At 46.4% G+C, this 21,854-nt stretch overlaps 1 protein-coding gene across 6 annotated transcripts in view; it reads left to right on the top strand.

Moving 5' to 3' along the window:
- The window catches only part of LOC137431810 (uncharacterized), a 368,459-nt gene that overhangs the window by 193,597 nt on the left and 153,008 nt on the right, over positions 1-21,854 (top strand). For all 6 annotated transcript variants that reach the window (XM_068123528.2, XM_068123531.2, XM_068123532.2 and 3 more), the window contains exon 9: positions 17,793-18,287. In XM_068123528.2, the coding sequence (XP_067979629.2) occupies positions 17,793-18,287 (495 nt within the window). The remainder of the gene's footprint in view (positions 1-17,792; positions 18,288-21,854) is intronic.

Raw genomic sequence — 21,854 nt, forward strand, 5'->3', positions numbered from 1 at the left:
TGCCACGTGGTTTCAAAGTTTTTTTTTGTTGTTGTTTGCACGCATGTTTTTTTGCACCCACGTACGGGCACGCCCTAGGATGTTTACACACACACACCCCTACACAAATTTTTTTTTTTTGTTTTTTTTGGCAAGGAACGGGCACCCACGTACGGGCACGTCCTAGCTTATATATAGTACGGGCATGCCCTAGTATATATACATACATGAAAGTAAGTACAGTAAGTAAGTAAACACATGGATGGGGTGTACTTATGTGAAAAAGTAAGTACACCCCATGTAAAGTTTTGACTTTTTCAACATATTTCAACATACAGCTATTTGATCTTCATCTATCTATAATTCCAGTAATCTCTGTACGTTTGTACGTTTGTACGTTTGTACGTCTGTACGTCTGTACGTCTGTACGTTTGTCTGTGACCGCTGTTTCTCGACAACTACCGGTCCGATATACTTGAAACTTGCCAGTTATATTGCTGGGGACCCGAGGATGTGCCTTTTCAAGGTTTGAAATTAATCGGACAAGTACTTACCGAGCTATGGCGATTTAGCCGTTCGCCGTTCGCTTTGCCGTTGCGAATGGACCAAACCATTCATGTAAATAGAGGGGGGGGGGGTTCTGTGGTCGTTCGCTTTGGCTTTGCGAATGGACCAAACCATTCATGTAAATAGAGGGGGGGGGTTCTGTGGTCGTTCGCTTTGGCTTTGCGAATGGACCAAACCATTCATGTAAATAGAGGGGGGGGTTCTGTGGTCGTTGCGAATGGACCAAACCATTCACATCGAATCATCGAATCACATCGAATGGACCAAACCGTTCGCTTTGGACCAAACCATTGCATGTAAATAGAGGGGGGGGGGGGGGGTTCTGTGGTCGTTGCGAATGGACCAAACCATTGTTTTTTTTTTGCAGTTTTTTTTTTTTTGCAAGGAACGGGCACCCACGTACGGGCACGTCCTAGCTTATATATAGTACGGGCATGCCCTAGTCTATCTATAATTCCAGTAATCTCTGTGTGTTTGTATGTGTGTATGTGTGTATGTGTGTATGTGTGTATGTGTGTATGTTTGTCTGTGACCGCTGTTTCTCGACAACTACCGGTCCGATATACTTGAAACTTGCCAGGTATATTGCTGGGGACCCGAGGATGTGCCTTTTCAAGGTTTGAAATTAATCGGACAAGTAGTTACCGAGCTATGGCGATTTAGCCGTTCGCCGTTCGCTTTGGCGTTGCGAATGGACCAAACCATTTCATGTAAATAGAGGGGGGCGTTCTGTGGTCGTTGCGAATGGACCAAACCATTCATGTAAATAGAGGGGGGGGGGGGTTCTGTGGTCGTTACTGCCACGTGGTTTCAAAGTTTTTTTTTGTTGTTGTTGTTTGCACGCATGTTTTTTTTCCACCCACGTACGGGCACGCCCTAGGATGTTTACACACACACACCCCTACACAAATTTTTTTTTTTTTTTTTTTTTGGCAAGGAACGGGCACCCACGTACGGGCACGTCCTAGCTTATATATAGTACGGGCATGCCCTAGTCTATCTATAATTCCATTAATCTCTGTGTGTATGTGTGTATGTGTGTATGTGTGTATGTGTGTATGTGTGTATGTTTGTCTGTGACCGCTGTTTCTCGACAACCACGGGTCCGATATACTTTAAACTTGCCAGGTATATTGCTGGGGACCCGAGGATGTGCCTTTTCAAGGTTTCATATTAATCGGACAAGTACTTACCGAGCTATGGCGATTTAGCCGTTCGCCGTTCGCTTTGGCGTTGCGAATGGACTAAACCATTCCATGTAAATAGAGGGGGGGGGGTTCTGTGGTCGTTGCGAATGGACCAAACCATTTCATGTAAATAGAGGGGGGGGATTGTCACTGTACTCGCAAGCCGTTCGCCGTTCGCTTTGGCGTTGCGAATGGACCAAAACATTTCATGGACCAAACCATTTCATGTAAATAGAGGGGGGGGGGATTGTCACCGTACTCGCACCCACGTACCCACGTACGGGCATTGCACCCACGTACGGGCATGCCCTAGTCTATCTATAATTCCATTAATCTCTGTGTGTATGTGTGTATGTGTGTATGTGTGTTTGTATGTTTGTCTGTGACCGCTGTTTCTCGACAACCACGGGTCCGATATACTTTAAACTTGCCAGGTATATTGCTGGGGACCCGAGGATGTGCCTTTTCAAGGTTTGAAATTAATCGGACAAGTACTTACCGAGCTATGGCGATTTAGCCGTTCGCCGTTCGCTTTGGCGTTGCGAATGGACCAAACCATTGCATGTAAATAGAGGGGGGGGGGGGGGGTTCTGTGGTCGTTGCGAATGGACCAAACCATTCATGTAAATAGAGGGGGGGGGGGGTTCTGTGGTCGTTACTGCCACGTGGTTTCAAAGTTTTTTTTTGTTGTTGTTGTTTGCACGCATGTTTTTTTGCACCCACGTACGGGCACGCCCTAGGATGTTTACACACACACACCCCTACACAAATTTTTTTTTTTTTTTGGCAAGGAACGGGCACCCACGTACGGGCACGTCCTAGCTTATATATAGTACGGGCATGCCCTAGTCTATCTATAATTCCACTAATCTCTGTGTGTGTGTATGTTTGTTTGTGACCGCTGTTTCTCGACAACCATGCATGGGTCCGATATACTTTAAACTTGCCAGGTATATTGCTGGGGACCCGAGGATGTGCCTTTTCAAGGTTTCATATTAATCGGACAAGTAGTTACCGAGCTATGGCGATTTAGCCGTTCGCCGTTCGCTTTGGCGTTGCGAATGGATCAAACCATTTCATGTAAATAGAGGGGGGGGGGGGGGGGGTTCTGTGGTCGTTGCGAATGGACCAAACCATTTCATGTAAATAGAGGGGGGGGGGGGATTGTCACTGTACTCGCAAGCCGTTCGCCGTTCGCTTTGGCGTTGCGAATGGACCAAACCATTTCATGTAAATAGAGGGGGGGGGATATAATTTTAGATATATATATAGTACGGGCATATATATAGTACGGGCATGCCCTAGTTTCAACAATATTGATAGATAAAGGTGATATAACATAACAAATATGAAACATTTACATTTTGTAATCCATTGTATAATTTAAATAAACATAAATGCAAATTTCGCATGTGGAAAAAGTAAGTACACCCTTGGCTCTAATAGGTGGTATTGCCCCCTTTGGCAGAAACAACCTCAAGTCAGCGTTTCTTATAACTGTCTACCAGGCTCTGATATCGACTGGGAGAATTTTTGTCCACTCCTCCATGCAGAATTCTTTCAGCTGTGCGATGTTTGAGGGGTTTCTTGCATGCACAGCTCGTTTCAAATCCCCCCACAACAACTCGATGGGATTTAGATCCGGGCTTTGACTTGGCCATTCCAGAACCCTCCATTTCTTTCTTTTCAGCCATTCCTTGGTGGATTTATTGGTATGTTTAGGGTCATTTTCATGTTGCAAGGTTCACCTTCGGTTGAGCTTCAATTTTCCGACAGATAGCCTCACATTATCCTCAAGCGTCCTCTGGTACAATGAAGAATTCATAGGGGATTCTATGATGGTGAGCTGCTCAGGCCCTGATGCAGCAAAGCTGCCCCAAACCATAATATTTCCACCACCATGCTTTACAGTTGGTATCAGGTTCTTGTGGTCAAATGCTGTCTTTGGTTTTCACCAAACATGTCTTCTGGTACTGTGGCCAAATAGCTCTACCTTTGACTCATCTATCCAGAGCACATTGTTGCAGAAGTGCTGGTCTTTGCCTCGGTGTTCATTGGCAAACTTTAGTCTTGCCCTGATGTTCTTTCTGGACAGCAAAGGTTTCCTCCTGGCACACCTCCCATGTAGATCAAATTTGTGCAGCCTCTTTCTAATGGTAGACTCGTGCACTTTGACAGCAACAGTGGCAAGAGCTACCTGTAGGTCCCGTGATGACATTCTGGGGTTCTTAGAGACTTATTTCAGCATCTTGCGGTCTGCTCTCGGGCTGAACTTGCTGGGGCGGCCTGGCCTGAACAAGTTGGCAGTTGTTTGGAATCTTCTCCACTTGTTAATGATCTTCCGGGCAGTCGAATGATTGATTTCAAATTGTTTGGAGATCTTTTTAAATCCCTTCCCAGACTCGTAGGCATCTGTAACCTTCTTTCTGAAAGCCTCAGAGAGCTCTTTTGGTCTCGGCATGGTGACGCCGCACACTTCAACAACAAAGAGCAAACCAAATTAAATTTCTGAGGTTTAAATAAGACAGGTTCCTCCAAGATCCTCTCCATTGATGTTCTAATCATTTGCACCTGAGCTGGTGCACCTGATTCTAATTTTAGGTATTTGAAGTAGTGAATAATGTCGGGGTGTACTTACTTTTTCCACATGCGAAATTTGCATTTATGTTTATTTAAATTATACAATGGACTACAAAATGTAAATGTTTCATGATATTTGTTATATTATATCACCTTTATCTATCAATATTGTTGAAATAAAGATCAAACAGCTGTATGTTGAAATATGTTGAAAAAGTCAAAACTTTACATGGGGTGTACTTACTTTTTCACGTGACTGTATATGTATATTGTATATATATACATACATATGTATGCGGATTTCAATAAAGGTTCTCCCTTCATTACAGAGCATGCATGGGATGTATGTCATCAGTGCCCTCAGATGCATTCAGTTTGTAATTTAAGCTTTTGCTACAAATCATATTTGTCACTGAGATCCAAGCAATTAAGTTGCATTTCATATTAATACATGCAAGTGACTTTGTGCAGACAATGGAGATTAAGAAGAGAAATTCTGCAGCTGTATCAGCAACAAAAAGAGACATGTCCTTCAAACCACGTGCAAGTCTAAACATAAGCTTTTTACAAAGGATCACTGATAAAAAATACCTTTGACCTTCGCTTTCATCCTCTTCATGGAACTGCCGAACAATGTCGAGAGCACACTTGCAGACGCTCCAGTTAATAAAAGCACCAGAGAGGAACAGTACAATGCAACTACCGTGCTACTTATCACGCTCAGCTGTGCCTCAAGTTTACTGGTGACGGAAGCACAACATACGTTGCCCGCAACAGGAAATTCAACAATATTGGCTCCATCCTCCAAATCACTTGCCACTTCAATGTCCTCACCCGCACGCCTTCCCACCAAGTCCAAGCATCTTGCTTCGCCTGTCTGACTGATTCCACATATCTCCCCTCCTCTTCCTTTCTTCTCACCTCCCTCTCAACCATATTCCTCCTCTCTTTCACACATGCCATTCCCCATCACTCATGCTTCATCCACCCCAAGCCATGCTTCCAGTGCTGTACCATCCCCACAATTTCCACCTGTTGCAACCGCTCCTCTATCTCATCCACCTCTGCTCTTACATTCCACTTCTGACTTCCCTTCTTTTCTGGGAGAGCATTCTTTACCACTGCATCATTTGAATCCCGCAACATCATGAACTCCCGCACCCTCACCACCTTAAACTCCTCGGTTAATGATGTCAAGGGAAACTGGAGTTTTCCACCCTGACCATAAAAGGCAATGTTCGTCAAACAGCATGGCACTCCCAACCACCTCCTCACAAACCCGCTCACCACAACCTCCATCCTCTCTACATGCCCAATCGCAATATCATACATCATCAATGGCCACAATACTCGTGGCATCAATCCAAACTTCAAACACCATACCTTCAACTTACCTGGCAAACCACATCCATCAATCCTCTTCAAACCTCTCAAAAGTTTGTTTCTGACCTCCTCCACTCTTCCCACATCATTCAACTCCACTGTATACCATCTTCCCAAACTCTTCACAGGGCCTCTGCCAATGATGGAACCACCTCCCCTCCCAGCTCAAACCTGTGCATGTTATCCACCACTCCTCGTCTCACCTCCACACTCCTCGACTTTCTTGCTTTAAATCCCATTCTTGCCCACCGCTTCAACCTTTCTAGTCATCCCAGTACCTCTACTGCTGCATCAACCAACTGTTTGAGAATTGTAAGGTCATCCATGAATGCAAACATCGCTGGCAAACTCTGACCAGGGGCTAGCTCCACTTCTTTCCCATGTCCATTCACCACACATATCAACAACTCCATAACCAGCACAAACAAAATAAGGAAGATGGTACATCCCATCGGGATCCCCACTTCCAACTTCTGCCACTCTGTTACACAGGACTGTGTCGCAAACCGCATCCAAAACTGATCATAATATGCCATCAAAAAATCCCTAAATCTCTGTGGCACCCAAAATAAATCCATGGCATACCTGATCAAGGCATGTGGCACTGACCCATATGCAATATACTGACCCATATATCTAGAGTCAAAGGACTCCATGGGAAGATCTCCAACCTTTATTTGAACCAAAAATGACAACGTTTTGGTTAACAACATGTGAAAAACCACATGCATCCATTAACCTTACTCAAGAGTGATAAAATAATCTCAAAACGCCCCTTATATACTCAAAGGTGGGGGTGGGCAAAGCTGGACAGCCAATCAAAACACATATCACATCGCTCTCGTAAACTCAAACCATTATCACCAAATTTAAAAATTAACAGCAACTTAACGGCTCAAAACCATAAGGTAACTATAACTGGATTATAACCCAAATGTTTAGCTACACTCCGGAACAATCGGTAAAAATTTTAACAAGTGATCATAACTTAGTGTAACCCTATTAGTTAGTGAGATGAAAGCACAAAATAACCTGTGATGATATCAATATCAACACATGGCCATATGTGGTAAAGAGGTGGGAAGAAAGAAAGGAGTGGGGTGGTTTGGGGGATATTGTCCTGATAAAAACCTTGGATGACAACATTATGTGGAATCTTTATTTAAAGTCAGGAATCCCTGCTCAGTTTACGCAAGAATGGATCAAATGCTAACGATAAGTCAATCACCTCCTGCGTGATCGACGTAACAGTTTCTTCCGTGTGCCAAGCCTCCAAGATATGTCTTCTGGTCCTGTTAGGGTGTCGAACCCAAAATATGAACCCTATCCCACAAAGGTGTGTGCCCTACCTTAAGACCGTGTTTGGCAATAGCAGATCTGTTGGGATAATTACATTCAAATACCTTGCGGTGTTCAGCAATACGCTGACCTAAGGTCCTCACCGTGAACACAGGGTGGTGTACACCACACCTGCCATATCCTTCCTCGGAAGCTTGTCCTTGACCCTCATAAGAGCTTGTCTCAGGGTGAAAACCAGTTTGAAAGTAACCCTCACTCCTGCCGCTTTCAAAACTCTGCCGACCGTCTGTGAAACTCCCGGTATAAATGGCGGAACACAAAACCCCCATGATTGTTCTTTCGGTACCAGACTGTTGTGTGGTGCAGCCATCATCATCTCACAAACATCTCACAATCGAATTGCACGAGACCATGGTATCTTTTGATGTTGTCTCGTTATTTACCAATGTGCCCATAGCCCTGGCGATCGAGGTGGAGAATCGGAGTTTGATGGAAGATGATCGGTGGAAACAGACTGCAGGAGCCTTAAGTCCTATGGACGTATGTGACGTGCTTTCGACTTGCCTCTCTTCCACCTACTTTGTGTTTAATGGGGTATACTACAAACAGGTTTTTGGCACCGCCATGGGTTCCCCGGTATCAGCCGTGATTGCTCACATGGTGATGGAGGATTTGGAGGAAAGCACCATTCCATCCCTACTAGTGCAGCCACATGTTTGGTTCCGTTACGTAGATGACACATTTGTCATCTGTCCCTCTGATAAAGTGGACACCACACATGAGGCCATAAATAAAACTTTTTCCACCATTAATTTGACCCTTGAAGAAGAGAGAAATGGAGCCCTCCCCTTCTTGGATACACTCATAACAAGTGATCCCAAAGGAGCCCTAAATGTAACAGTTTACATAAAACTAACTCACACCGATCGCTACCTTGATTTCAATTCCTGCCATCCAATGGAGCACAAAAGATCTGTGGTGCACACCCTCTCAAAAAGAGCAGGTGAGTTACCAGCTACCTTCCAAGACAAGATGAGAGAAGTGGACCATCTTCAGAATGTGTTGAGGGCAAATGGTTACCCTGACAGCTTGCTACCAAACAGGAAAACGAGAATGGCTGCACCACACAACAGTCTGGGACAGAAAGAACAACCATGGGTGTTTTGTGTTCTGCCCTTTATACCGGGAGTTTCACAGTCGGTTGGCAGAGTTTTGAAAGCGGCAGGAGTGAGGGTTACTTTCAAATCGGTTTTCACCCTTAGATGAGCTCTTATGAGGGTCAAGGACAAGCTTCCGAGGAAGGATATGGCAGGTGTGGTGTACACCTTGCCCTGTGTTCCCGGTGAGGACCTTAGGTCAACGTATTACTGAACACCGCAAGGTATTTAAATGTAATTATCTCAACAGATCTGTTATTGCCAAACACGTTGTTAAGGAAGGGCACACACCTTTGTGGGATAGGGTTCATATTTTGGGTTCTACCCCTAACAGGACCAGAAGACTATCTTGGAGGCTTGGCACACGGAAGAAACTGTTATGTCGATCACGCAGGAGGTGATTGACTTTCCGTTACCATTTGATCCAACAGAAAGTCTCTGTGCTGGCACTTAAGCTTTGTCAGATTGCGAACTACTACCCTGTAATATTCTGTCATACCATAGTCCAAAACTCGATGCCCATCGCCAACATATGGTAGCCAATCCGATGGCATTTCAGATTCCAGTCGACAGGTGCATACTTCATTAACTACGTTGTGATCCATCATAACCACAGGGAGCACCCCAAAAATACTTGTATAACCCCATTATGTTATATGTGGAATATAACCTGCTACGACAAGGCATTTTCCACCATAAGCAGGTTGTCACTAAAGACGAGGAGATGTCTCCCTCTCTGGAGAAATTTGTTGTGCTCGTTTCGCTTTGCCTTATCCACAGTGGGCTCCCCAGATATGTTAAACAGTGTTAGGGAACTAACCTGGTGTTGACTTATCGGTTAGGGTGCCGGCTTGGGATCAGAGGATCCTGGGTTTGAATCCCGGTCGATCGCTGAATTAACACCAGGGGGGTTGATTCAGCCTGTCATCCTTCCATGGTCGGCAAATTGAGTACCAGTTCACTGGTAATTCCCCGTGTGTCGCAAGAGGCGACTAACAGAGTTGGCGGCAGGAAGGGCATCCGGCCGTAAAACATTGCTTCAAAAAGGGGGCCAAGGTGCCCAGAAAAGGCGAACCCCTGCTCTGCAGAGAAAAATGGCCTCTAAAGGTGGTTCTGTTAGGGAACTGAACTCCGGTGTTGCACCCTAGCCTCCGTAAAGCCATATAGATATCCTAAGTGCTTGACTCATTATGAGATGGTCTCCACACCGCTGAGGGTGCAAGATCCATGCATACCCCAATGTCTTGACCACAAGTCTCCTGTCCAGCATCATTCCCATTGCCACAACACTGTCAAGTTTTATCAAGGAACTGTCCCAACAAACTTACGAAGTCCTGTCCCCTCTGCAAACAAGTGGATCATGCCGATTACTGCCATTTCCTCATTGAATGTCCCTACCTCCCTGAACGAGACTGTAGGTACATTGCAAGAGTGTGCCAAGTAGTTGGCATACCTGAAGACTCAGATGATGACTCAGGAGACAACATGTGCCTGTCTGGATGAAAATGTTAACACCGTGCATTGCCCGGAACAATCAACTCCCCTACGTGTGCAGATTCACCAGTCTCCATACTGCAACCTAACCAATGAATCCCAAACTCTCAAATGACAGGAGCAGGTTTGCCAGATTGTCCCGGTATTCATACCCCAGTACAACAAAGAACACCCAGATGCTTATACCAAAGCTAGTTCGCTTCGGTCATATACACACCCACTTCGCCCTCCTGACACTCTGCAACTGTCTCCCTCGACCCTGATAACATGTTTACCCGACATGCCATAGAGGTTTCCTGCCCTTCTAGGAAAATATGATGTGTTGGACACATCTATCCACTGCTACATCTGTCCTGCGAGCCCCTTCGAGGTCGAACAGGTGACCTCCAGTTGCCACCAGTGCACCGCGTTGCACAACACACCCCACACGATCATCTGGAACACCCCTTGCCTCCCCCACACACACAAACACAAATAACAGTTGCTTCTTATATTGCAGGAACGTACCTCATTCTACACTACATCATGTATCATGGATAAGGAAAATAAAACACACTCATCACTGACTTGGTCCACTTCCGCATAGAGCTTCGGCTATTGTTTGGACCTCTTGCTGTCATCTGCACCGATCCCACTCCCACCTTTACATGTCTGGTCCACGACAAGCTCCTTAAACATCATTGTATGAGCATTGAGTTTGGTCGTTTTGAAAACACCAACAGTAATCCCATTGCCACAAAGGCAGTTTGTGAATTAAAGGATAAGCTTCTACGGCAGGACCCTATGGAAGAACTAGCAACCCCACTAATCCGTGCACTGGCCACCACCAGTTTGAGTTCACAAATTTGTGCACAGGTCTCTCAGCCTGTGATATGTGGTGCCAGCAGGATCAATCTACCAACCAACAGATCCCTTCCTCTGACCTACAAATAACAAGTGGGGTTTGTTGTAACTAACGTGCTGATGGAAGTCGACAACTTGATGTATCTCCACACCAATCACAACAAGTCGTGCACAAGAAACCGCTACCTCGTCTCAGACATCCACGGTCCCTGGTGCAGCATACATAAGCTTGTGGGTCCCAGCTGAGGAGTGTGTCTTACCAGGTCAAGAAATCTGAATGATACGTGGTTCCTGACCATTGGAGAAAAAATGCCCGCACTCCCTCGTTGTCCGGTACCTGGAAGTTCATTGTACACTGAGGACGCTTTCCTGCAGCCAGAACCAACAGACCCTCCTTGCTTCCCGTCTGAGCTGTCTCCACCTGCGGATGGCATTGGGTCCCACCTAATCCCCAAAGTCAATTACCATATAGTCTCTCTGATGCATCCCCAAAAGCTTAATATCTGTCAACCAGTTAACATCCAGACCGGTGAGACCATCAATGAGGATCATCCTACGATTTCCCTGACCTGCTCTATAGCAAGACGCTCGTCCACGCTACCACCCGAAACACTTCAAGGATTTTGTTTTAGACTTCTAGAGTCATATTCTAGTGACAATAGTTGCCTAAATACTGTCATGGGGCAGAATAATCCCAAGAGCTGGAGGGCAGTCTTCCCCTACAAAGGCCCTACGCGTAAATTTGACGAGTTCATTAATATTATTTGTGGCATCGAGCATCTTAAGTCGTCTTTAACTTTATTGAACAGTATGTGCTTGTCTGTCGATGTAGATAGAACAGTGCAGTGTCTGTAGTCCACTACTCTCAACAGCTTCTTTCTTCATGTGTAAAACATCATGAATCAGCTGGGTAGGGGAGACGCCTTTGGGCCTTCTTAGCACTTGAAGTGAAATAAATAAGTAGATCGATAAACTAGAGAGTTCATCGAACACGATACCCCATACAGTGTCCAGGTGTATACAGGGTCCTGCATTATAATTTTGTATGGACCCTGTGGCTGCTGGTTGCATCATTGCTGGGATCATATCTGTGCCTCGGATGCAGTTTTTCCCTTTTCCCAATAAGCTGGTACTCATTTTGCCGACGTCGGAAGAATGATAGGCTGAGTCACCCCACCTGGTGTTATTATAACCACACGACAGGTGCTTGAACTCAAGACCCTAAGATCTTTAGGCAGCTATCTTCACAGTTAGGCCAACACCAGGTGAAGATGATTTTCCTGGATGAAGAACATAAAATAAAGTTTCTTTTCTTGGGTTATTAAGATCATGAAACTTACCTTTAATAATATTAATGATAAGCTTGATCCAATAATGTGATGGCAATGTTGATGATGATGAAGTTGGGGGATTTGAGGGGGTTATTGTGTTATTGCCCATGTTACTTAGGTGAATAGATGTGGAGAATAGTTCTCCAACCCACGATTATTCGAGCGCATTGACCGCAATCTGCACACCTTTGCTATAGTGAATCCACGAAGCGGAAACTCATGAACGGCAAGGCCCTCCTGCACTTCCATTTTAATAGAATAGTTTGAAATAATATTTAAAAATTCCAGAAGTTTAGCGCTCCTGAAGGAGTCTTGTACACCAACTACCCTTATACGCTGTAACAAGACGGTTGAGATAGCACCAGGTGGGTTGTCTCAGCCTCTCTGTCATACTTCCGAGGTCAGCAAAATGATCACCAGTTTACTGGGATAATAAGCCATTCGAGGATCCAAGGTCAGAGTGGCGACCCATCCAGGATTGTATTCCTTCGGCTTATTCTCCTTTGCGCTTCATGGCGTGAAATGGATGGTTGTTGTTATTTACATCTTTATATCCATCCTTGTTTCTTGCTGTTCAGTTGCACCTTCTGCTTTCGCATTCAGCACAAGACTGCGGGGTAGCTTCATTGTCTGATGGTGCGGCTGTGCTGCTGATGCAATGCCCTCTGCTGGTTAGGGTCTTTTTGTAATTTTGTAATTTTGAATTGTAATTTTTTCATGGTGCCGGCGATAACTCGCCTATTCTTCACGAAGGACACCATTGGATCCTTAACGTCCCCCGAGTAATGCCGGCAGACGGGATGCTTGTTTAACGTCCAGGAACCATGATCTTTTCCAGGAACTCATCCAAAACCTTGATCTTTTCCAGGAACCCATCCAAAACCTTGATCTTTTCCAGGAACCCATCCAAAACCTTGATCTTTTCCAGGAACTCATCCAAAACCTTGATCTTTTCCAGGAACCCATCCAAAACCTTGATCTTTTCCAGGAACTCATCCAAAACCTTGATCTTTTCCAGGAACCCATCCAAAACCTTGATCTTTTCCAGGAACCCATCCAAAACCTTGATCTTTTCCAGGAACCATTCCAAAACCTTGATCTTTTCCAGGGACCCATCCAAAACCTTGATCTTTTCTACCCCCGTTTCACCCCAGATCCACTTTTTTGAAATTCCGACTTTTTCCTGGAAGTCCTAGCTGCGTCCAAGTGTTTTCTTTACCTCTCCCACCCCCCACTCCCCTTCCCATGCCTCCTCCCCCCAAGCCCTCTCCCTCCCACAGATCTCCCGATGTCCCTGCTCTCCATCTTGTTCTCCCGCTCCCTTTATCATATGTGTTATGTCTCATGTGTCAGTTTGTCTTTTTGTGATCAATGTTAGCTCTTACACGAGCCTCGATCTTGTATCCAAAAAATAAAACGAGGGCCGACACACATCTTGATGAACCACCGTGGCCTGTGAAACACCAGGATGGCAGTTTATATCTGGGTCGGGATCCTAACCCGGGCTAGGTAGTTTAGTGTGCATACCTCCAAGCCATTTTGTTAGCCCTTGAGTACCATAGTTATGGTAGACCAGCACTAAAGGCGAAGTTGTCTTCGCTTGTATAAAGCACACAAAGCCAATGAAGACGTTATTATTCCCTGTTCCGTGCAAACTGATCCACTTCCTGTCACATGGTGGTGCAGATGTTGATGAGGCACGTGGTCTTGTGCATGGTATACGTTAAAAAAAAAATTCACAATGATTACCTCATTTTCGAAGTAATCTCTCTCATTACAAGCCCTTCAGCATTGCTGGAATGTGCCCCAGGCAACTACAAAGGAAAAAAAGGAACTAGTATAGTTTGGGGTGGGAGTATGAATGCAGAAGAATAGAACATGAAGGCGACTGCTGTGTCATTCAGCACACGCCCTGGTGCTGGGACAGGAAATGAATCATTTGAAAGCTGAAGGCCTTGGTATTTGCTGGTATTTGCTGGTATTTGCTGATATTTGCTGATATTTGCTGGTATTTGCTGATATTTGCTGATATTTGCTGGTATTTGCTGGTACTATTTGCTGGTATTTGCTGGTGTTTGCTGGTATTTGCTGATATTTGCTGGTATTTGCTGGTACTATTTGCTGGTATTTGCTGGTGTTTGCTGGTATTTGCTGGTATTTGCTGGTATTTGCTGATATTTGCTGATATTTGCTGGTATTTGCTGGTACTATTTGCTGGTATTTGCTGGTGTTTGCTGGTATTTGCTGATATTTGCTGGTATTTGCTGGTATTTGCTGATATTTGCTGGTATTTGCTGGTATTTGCTGAGCGTGGAGGGGTGATGAAATGTGGAGTGATGTGAAGAGTGCGGTTGGCTTTGTTGATTAAAACTTCGTGACCTACCCCTGGCATTCCATAACATGTAAGAATCCCAAAGACAACACAAAAGAGATGGATAACAGCAAGATGGCCGGGATTATCTGGTGCCTTGTGTGAGTCTAAGCCTGGTGTGGGTTTAACGGTTAAGGTGACTGGCTTTGAGATCTCAGGGATCCGAGGTGGGCCGCCGAGGCTGTTTCATTGGCTAAGGAGTACTATCCTGGACAGGTTGCCACTCGGAAAGATGCCAGGCTGAGTCAACCCACCTGGTGTTAATTCAACGGCACAACGTCAGGGGCTCAAACTCCAAGACCCTGAGATCTCAAGCCAGCCACCTTAACCGTTAACCCAACACCAGACAATCAGGCATGCAGGTGTGTCCGAGAGCCAGCGCAGGCCTCAGGGCAAACAACCTCGCAAACCCTACACTATTAGTACTAGCAACGGTACCCGCCCTATGGGCGGGGCTTCAATTGGGAGGCCCCAATGAAAAGGCAAAATATCAGAAATGAAAGGCTTTTTTTAACTTTAAACGATTCATGTAAACATCCGTTGAATCATATCACACGCAAATCATCAAAATCTAAACAGTATTCGTAGAATTTCAATAAAAGCCACATCACTGTTCATATCGGTAAATATTATTCCATCGTGTTTGGAAAAACTGGAAAATTGGAGAAATAGGAAAAATTAGAAATTGGAAAAATTGGAAAAAAAATTGGAAAAACAATATAGCCTATTTTACTCCAGGGGGTCCCAGGATTACCCACCCAAAATTTTGTTGCGATTGGTTCAACCGTTTTTGCGGTACTTGGGAACAGACGGACAGACGGACAGACATTTGGTGAATTATGGTAAGATTACTATCTCTTTTGTAACTTAAAAAAAACAACTTTCTTCAATGAAGATCCTAAGGTAGAACAGCAACAAGGTGATAAACAAAGTAAAATCACTGCAGTGGCCTTTTTAGACCTTAGTAGGCTAGGTGTCGAAAAGTAAATAAATAAAATAAAATAATTAAATCCAGAGTATCCCAGGAAGTGACGTTTAGGACAGCACTTCCCCCAAGCTCAGTGGCTGTGTTAAGTGTTTGTCTCGTCCTTAACCCCCCAAAAAATTACGTATGAACAAATGTACTATATAAGTTGAAGTTCATGTATGTTTGTGTGTCGACGGCCGCTTTCGGTGCTGCTTTTGCTTTTCTAGCCTGGGTTTAAATCCCCGCCCAGGTATAAACTGCCGCCCGGTGTTTATAAAATGGGCGGTTCATCAATGTGTGTGCCGGGGGGCGTTAAACTTTTTGAAGACGTTAAAGGACCCACGGTGTCCTTCGCGAAGATTCCTGCCCTAACCTTAGTCGAACGGCATACCTGCCCAGTCGGTTGGTGAAAGACTTGAGCTCCCCCTCTCCCCAGCCCTGCAGGATGTGGATGAAACTCTGAAAAAGTGAATTTTTATTAAAAACGTGGTGCCAAGGTTAAGATAAATTGTAACTTTAATACGAACACCTGTCTGGTGCAGATTTGACCTTTAATGGTAATTGTATGACGTCGGATTAACAATACGAACCACTTTTAAATTTGTGGAATATTGGGAAGGTTCGTTATACTTGCAGGCTTTTTAAGTGTTAGCGGATTCACGTTTTGGGAGCAAATGTTGTGGACGACGAGAAGAAGAAGGGGAGGGATGCGGAGGTGCCGACGCCATATGCGGGAGGCAGGGAGACGGAGGGGCGGGGACTCGCGAAATGGGGGCGGGGACGGGCGGAGACTCGCGAAATGGGGGCGGGGACCGGCGGAGACTCGCGAAATGGGGGCGGGGACGGGCGGAGACTCGCGAAATTGGGGCGTGGATGGGCGGAGACTCGCGAAATGGGGGCGTGGACGGGCGGAGACTCGTGAAATGGGGGCGGGGACGGGCGGAGACTCGCGAAATGGGGGCGGGGACGGGCGGAGACTCGCGAAATGGGGGCGGGGACTCGCGAAATGGGGGCGGGGACGGGCGTAGACTCGCGAAATGGGGGCGGGGATGGGCGGGGCCTCGCGAAATGGGGGCGGGATGGGCGGGGACTCGCGAAATGGGGGCGGGGACGGGCGGAGTCTCGCGAAATGGGGGCGGGGACTCTCCAAATGGGATTGGGTTGGGAGGAGAACGGCGCTGGGATGTATAGAATGTACGTGTGCGGCTCGGGCTTCCCTTACCGTGCTGGCATCCGTGCTCGGGCGCAGCTCGGCCCCTTCCTCGCCGGCGGAATCATGTAAACCCCGGGGGCCCTTCCCTCCGTTTTGGTCGTTGCTACTGAAGTCGATGGACTATTCCGGTGAGGCCCGCCGGACACCCTTTGCTTGGATCACCAACGGCCGCACGACTCAAGCACCGACTGATCCGCGTCCAATGTAATTTTTATCATCGGTATTTATTTATTTTTCCTACCTGTTTCTCCATTCACCTGAGTTGCCTCCGCCGGTAACGCTCGGTGTACGCGGTGTCTCTCAAGGTGTTTGTCTCGGTCCGCGACCCCAGCTCCCGTATCCACGAGGAGACCCCATTCCCGTGTACAGGTCGATCTCCCGGGACCCGAATTCGCTATCCACGTGTGCGGTGGTTTTTATTAATTACTTTGTACCTGCTCTGTACAATGTACATGCTCTAGTCTCGGACACGAGCGGACAGCGTGTAATCTGTCCCCTTCCGCCCCGCCCTGCCCTTTCCTGTCCGCGCTGCGCGGATAATTGTTTATTCTACATCGCTACGTCCTCCCTCGCCCTCACCCCATTGTTCTTGCCTCCATTCGCCATCGCTCAGCACATTCTGCATCTTCGGAAATCATTGCAAATGGCTTCTTGTGTTCGTTTCGATGCGACCCGTGTACCTGCACACATTCCAACGCACCTGTACACGCCAATGGGCTCGCAATTCCCGTCTGATGAGTCCTTTGCCCTTCGGTACGTTCCGACGATCAATTGTTGATTGTTTATTATTTAATATAAAATGAACAGGATTATAAATAAATAAATTTACATATGTGGGGAAATTACACGCCCAGAAACCAGGAATCGAACCCAGGTCAGCACTTGTACAGGTAACCAAAGCACCTGGGTTCGATTCCTGGTTTGGGCGTGTAATTTCCCCACATATGTTCATTATTTACTTAATTTGGAGTTGTCATGAAGTCTCCAACTAAGCACCACCATCTCTTATCTTCCCCCATCCCAAACCTTGATCTTTTCTACCCCCGCTAATTCACCCCGGATCCACTTTTTTAAAATTCCAATTTCTTTCCTGGAAGTCCTTGCAGTGTCCATATGTTTTATACCTCTCACACCTCCCCCCCAAGCCCTCTCCCTCCCACCAAGCCCTCTCCCTCCCACAGATCTCTCGATGTCCCTGCTCTCAAATGTTGAGTTTGTGTCCTTCGCCCTCTCTCCCCATCTTGTCTACCGCTCCCCTTATTTTGTGTTTTAAGTGTCGGTTTGATTTTTGTGTGATTAATGTTAGCTCTTTCACGAGCCTCGATCTTGTATACAATAAATAAATAAATAAAGCTATTTATTTTGTTTACTTTTACTGATTGCCTTAATTATTCTTGTTTGTGCTTCTGCTCCAATTCCAGAAAACATTGTACTTATGAGCCCAGCAGAGGATGGCATCGACGTACCAACGAAGACCGTTGAGAATGACATCTCGGGTGACGTTGGAGCGCACGGCGAGTGTCCGAGCGGTGGAGAGCCAGAGGTCCCGTCGGAGAACGGGGACAATGATCCGGCAGTCGAAGCGGAAAAGGTACCTCGAGGTAAGGAGGACGAAGAGCCCCGGGAGGCCAAGGACGCGTCTCCCGAGGACGGACGGACCGACGATGGAATGGATGACGCCGGGGTTGAAAAGGGCGTTTTGGAAAAGGTCGTCGTGAGCGCGGAACCCGAGTGTGCTGAGAAGTCGCAGGAAGCCCCCGATGAGCTCTCCGAAGATGTGGAAACGGTGGAAGCAAAAGAAAAGGCCAAAGATGAAGGGGAACGGGATGCTTTAATCTCCGAGCCAGAAAACTTTCGACAACCTGCTCCGTCGGAGAAACAAGGAGAGGTGTCGGGAAAAGAAGACGAGATGTCTGGTGAGTCTGATCAGAGGCCTAAAGCCAATCAAACCCTGCACCAAATGTTTTAAAATTGCTCTTGTTTCACTTTTTCACCTCGTTCAACCTATTCCAGGGATGGAAGGATGGTTGGAGATATTCACTCTCACCTCGAAGCTGTCTAGGCTGGACTTGAACCCCGACCCAGCTAAAAAGTGCCATCCTGGTGTTTCACAGACCACGGTGGTTCATCAAGGTGTATCGTCCCTCCTGGACGTTAAACGGGCGTCCTGTCTGCCAGCATTAGTCGGTGGACATTAAAGATCCCATGGTGTCCTTCGCAAAGAGAAGGTGTGCTGTCTCTGGCACCCGAAACAAATTCCAAATTCCCACCCTATAAACTCTGCTGCAAAGGCAATGGCAAACCACCCAGCTTAATCCTTGCTCAGAAGCTGCTTCGGCGGCAGCGGCACTCTGTGAAGAGTGCAGCACATCAGTGAGAACCTATTTTCGTTCTGCAATTTGCTCAATATAAATAAAACAATACGTGTGTGTGTGTGTGTGTGTGTGTGTGTGTGTGTGTGTGTGTGTGTGTGTGTGTGTGTGTGTGTGTGTGTGTGTGTGTGTGTGTGTGTGTGTGTGTGTGTATATATATGTGTGTGTGTGTATATATGTGTGTGTGTGTGTGTGTGTGTGTGTGTGTGTGTGTGTGTGTGTGTGTGTGTGTGTGTGTGTGTGTGTGTGTGTGTGTGTGTGTGTGTGTGTGTGTGTGTGTGTGTGTGTGTGTGTGTGTGTGTGTGTGTGTGTGTGTGTGTGTGTGTGTGTGTGTGTGTGTGTGTGTGTGTGTGTGTGTGTGTGTGTGTGTGTGTATATATATATGTGTGTATATATGTATATATGTCTTTTTCTTTTCTCAATTGTGTTTTTGTCGAAACTGGTCTTGTATGTGTACCTATTGGGGTGTCTTGAATAGTATTCTTGGCGTTGGTTTTTCATACCTGTGTACAGAATCGTCGGTCTCTCTTATCGCGTATTCTGAGGCCTAAGTGTAGTACTAGGCTACTGTGTCCAACCTTGGCTTGAGGCTTCGTTTTTGTCTCAGCGGTTCTCTGATCGCGCTGCAATTATTTTCCGGTCTCTGTTTTTCACGGTCTTTTCATCCCATACTTCCTTGTTTTAAAATCTCAAAAAAAAAAAAAAAACCCAAAAACATTTCCTTCTGTTCTTATTCGTTTATTCGTTCTTATTTGTTCGTTCGTTCGTTTTTCGACCACGTTGTTTCGTTTGTGATCACGTTGTTAAAAAATGTCTCATCTGACCCCTGAAGACCTGTATTCTGTCATATTCTACAACACCTTTTTCTTCTTCTATAAAAGGATGCTTTTGACTTGCTCGCCAAATCCATTCATTCCAAAAAAAAAATCCATCTCTTATAGTGCATCTTTCATTCATTCCCTAAACTCTCCAGCACTCCATCCTCCCTCCAGCGTCCTCAAACGTATTTTTGACTCGAATGTCTCAAGAAACTCATTTTGCAATAAATGTTCTTTTCCCATTAATCGTACATTTTTCAAAATCCCATCACCCCAAAATCCCATTTCCCATCACCCCTCCCCTCTAAATCTTCCCCCTTGCCCCTCCCCTCCAAATCTTCCCAATCACCCATTCCTTTCAAATCTCCCCCCACACCCCTCCGCTCCGGGACTCTCCCTCGCTCCTCCCCTCCTAGACTCCCCTCTCACCCCTCCCCCTCAAAGCGTCCTCCCCGCTTCTTCCCCCTTCCAACTTTCACCTTCATCTCCCTCAACCTTCTGCCTCGCTCTTCCCCCTCGTCAAATAACACCTCACTGTGCCTCTCCCAATCACCATCAAACCTTTTGTCTGCCCCATTCTTCCCTTTCTCCAAGCTATTCTGTAATCTCCGACACACCTTCAACAGCTCTCCCTACCTCTTCCTCCTCTTCCACATCTTACCCTACCGCTCCCCCCCCCTGTTCTGTATCCGATGCTCCCCCTTCCTCTTCCTTAACAGTATGGACCTCAAACATCCGGGGCCTTCGCTCAAACTTGTCTGATCTCTCCATACAGGTTGCTTCTGACAAACCAGACGTGATCTGCTTAACAGAAACTTTCCTCCTTCATGATGTCTCTGATTCCTTGGTATCTCTCCCAGGTTACTCCCTCCTCCGGTATGATAGACCTGAGCCTCGTCCTGGAGGTGGGGTTGCTATCTTTATAAAAAAACTCTCTTCCTCACTCGCCCTGCACTGCCCTCTCTCCACCTCACCCCCAGGAATACCTTTGGCTACGGCTTCCCCTTCGCTCCCACCTTTTGTTCATATGTGTGTTGTACCGTCCACCAAACAGTGATGACTCCATCTACATCTCGCTGTCTGAGAATATGGACCAACTTCTATCTACCCATCCCAACTCTCTCTTCCTCATATGTGGTGATTTCAACTGTCACCATGCCAGTTGGCTGGGTGTGGGTACAACTCTCACCAACCATGGCTCTTCAGCAAAGGACTTCTGTGACTCACTGGGACTGACACAATCTGTCAATTTCCCGACCCGGATTTCAGTCAACGGAGCATCTTCTCTTCTGGACTTGGTTATGACTAACTTCCCTGAAAATGTCTGCTGCTCTTCTTCTGCTCCAATCGGCTCTTCTGATCATGTGCTTGTTAAAGTGGACATCTCTCTGACCATTCTCAGAGAGCCTCCTCAGCGTCGACGAGTGGCATTTCACTCAGGCCAACTGGCACGGTCATCAAGCAGCCATCAATCATCTGACTGGTCTCCCATCTCTACTGCCTCTGACAAATTCTTCCTGGGAATTCTTCCAAAGCAAACTGCTCTCTCTCATGCACAGATTTATCCCATCTCGTCTTCTGTTGTCTTACCCTTCCTCCCGTCCATGGTACACAGAATCTTGTGGTGAGGCTATTGCCCAGAAACAACTTGCTTTCGTCTCCTGGAAAGCAAATCCAACGGAAGGAAATCTCATTTCCTTTCACAAAGCCCGAAACAAGTGTGTGTCCACCCTCAGGAGAGCCAGGAAACAATATCTCTCCGTTCTCAGGACCGAACTCTCTTATCTGTCTCCCTCTTCCAAATCCTGGTGGTGTCTGGTCAAATCTGTTTCTGGTGTTTGTTCCCCCTCCATCCCCTCCCTCACCTCAAATGGCCACACGGCTGACTCCGCGCGTGAAAAAGCTGAATGCCTCAACTCTGTGTTTGCCTCTAAATCTTCTGTCCCAAACCCATCCCTCTCTGTACCCACCATACCCAGTCGTACCCAGCTGCTCCTGGACTCTGTGTCCTTTCCTCCTGACAAGGTGGAAAAGTTTCTGTCAATCCTCGACTCGGACTCTGCAACTGGACCTGAGGGCATCAGCCCACGGGTCCTAAAATCCTGTTCTTCCGCTCTTTCACTCCCTCTCTCTGTTCTCTTCACCCTCTCTTTTGCTCAAGGTCATCTTCCATCTGCTTGGATATCTGCCAACATCACCGCTTTGCACAAAAAAGGTGCAAAAACAGATCCCAGCAACTACAGACCAATCAGCCTTCTCCCAATTATCAGCAAAGTCATGGAATCCATCATTG

This window comes from Myxine glutinosa, chromosome 7 (genome assembly GCF_964187855.1).
Source record: "Myxine glutinosa chromosome 7, kmMyxGlut1.1, whole genome shotgun sequence".
In the NCBI taxonomy this organism is placed as follows: Eukaryota; Metazoa; Chordata; class Myxini; order Myxiniformes; family Myxinidae; genus Myxine; species Myxine glutinosa.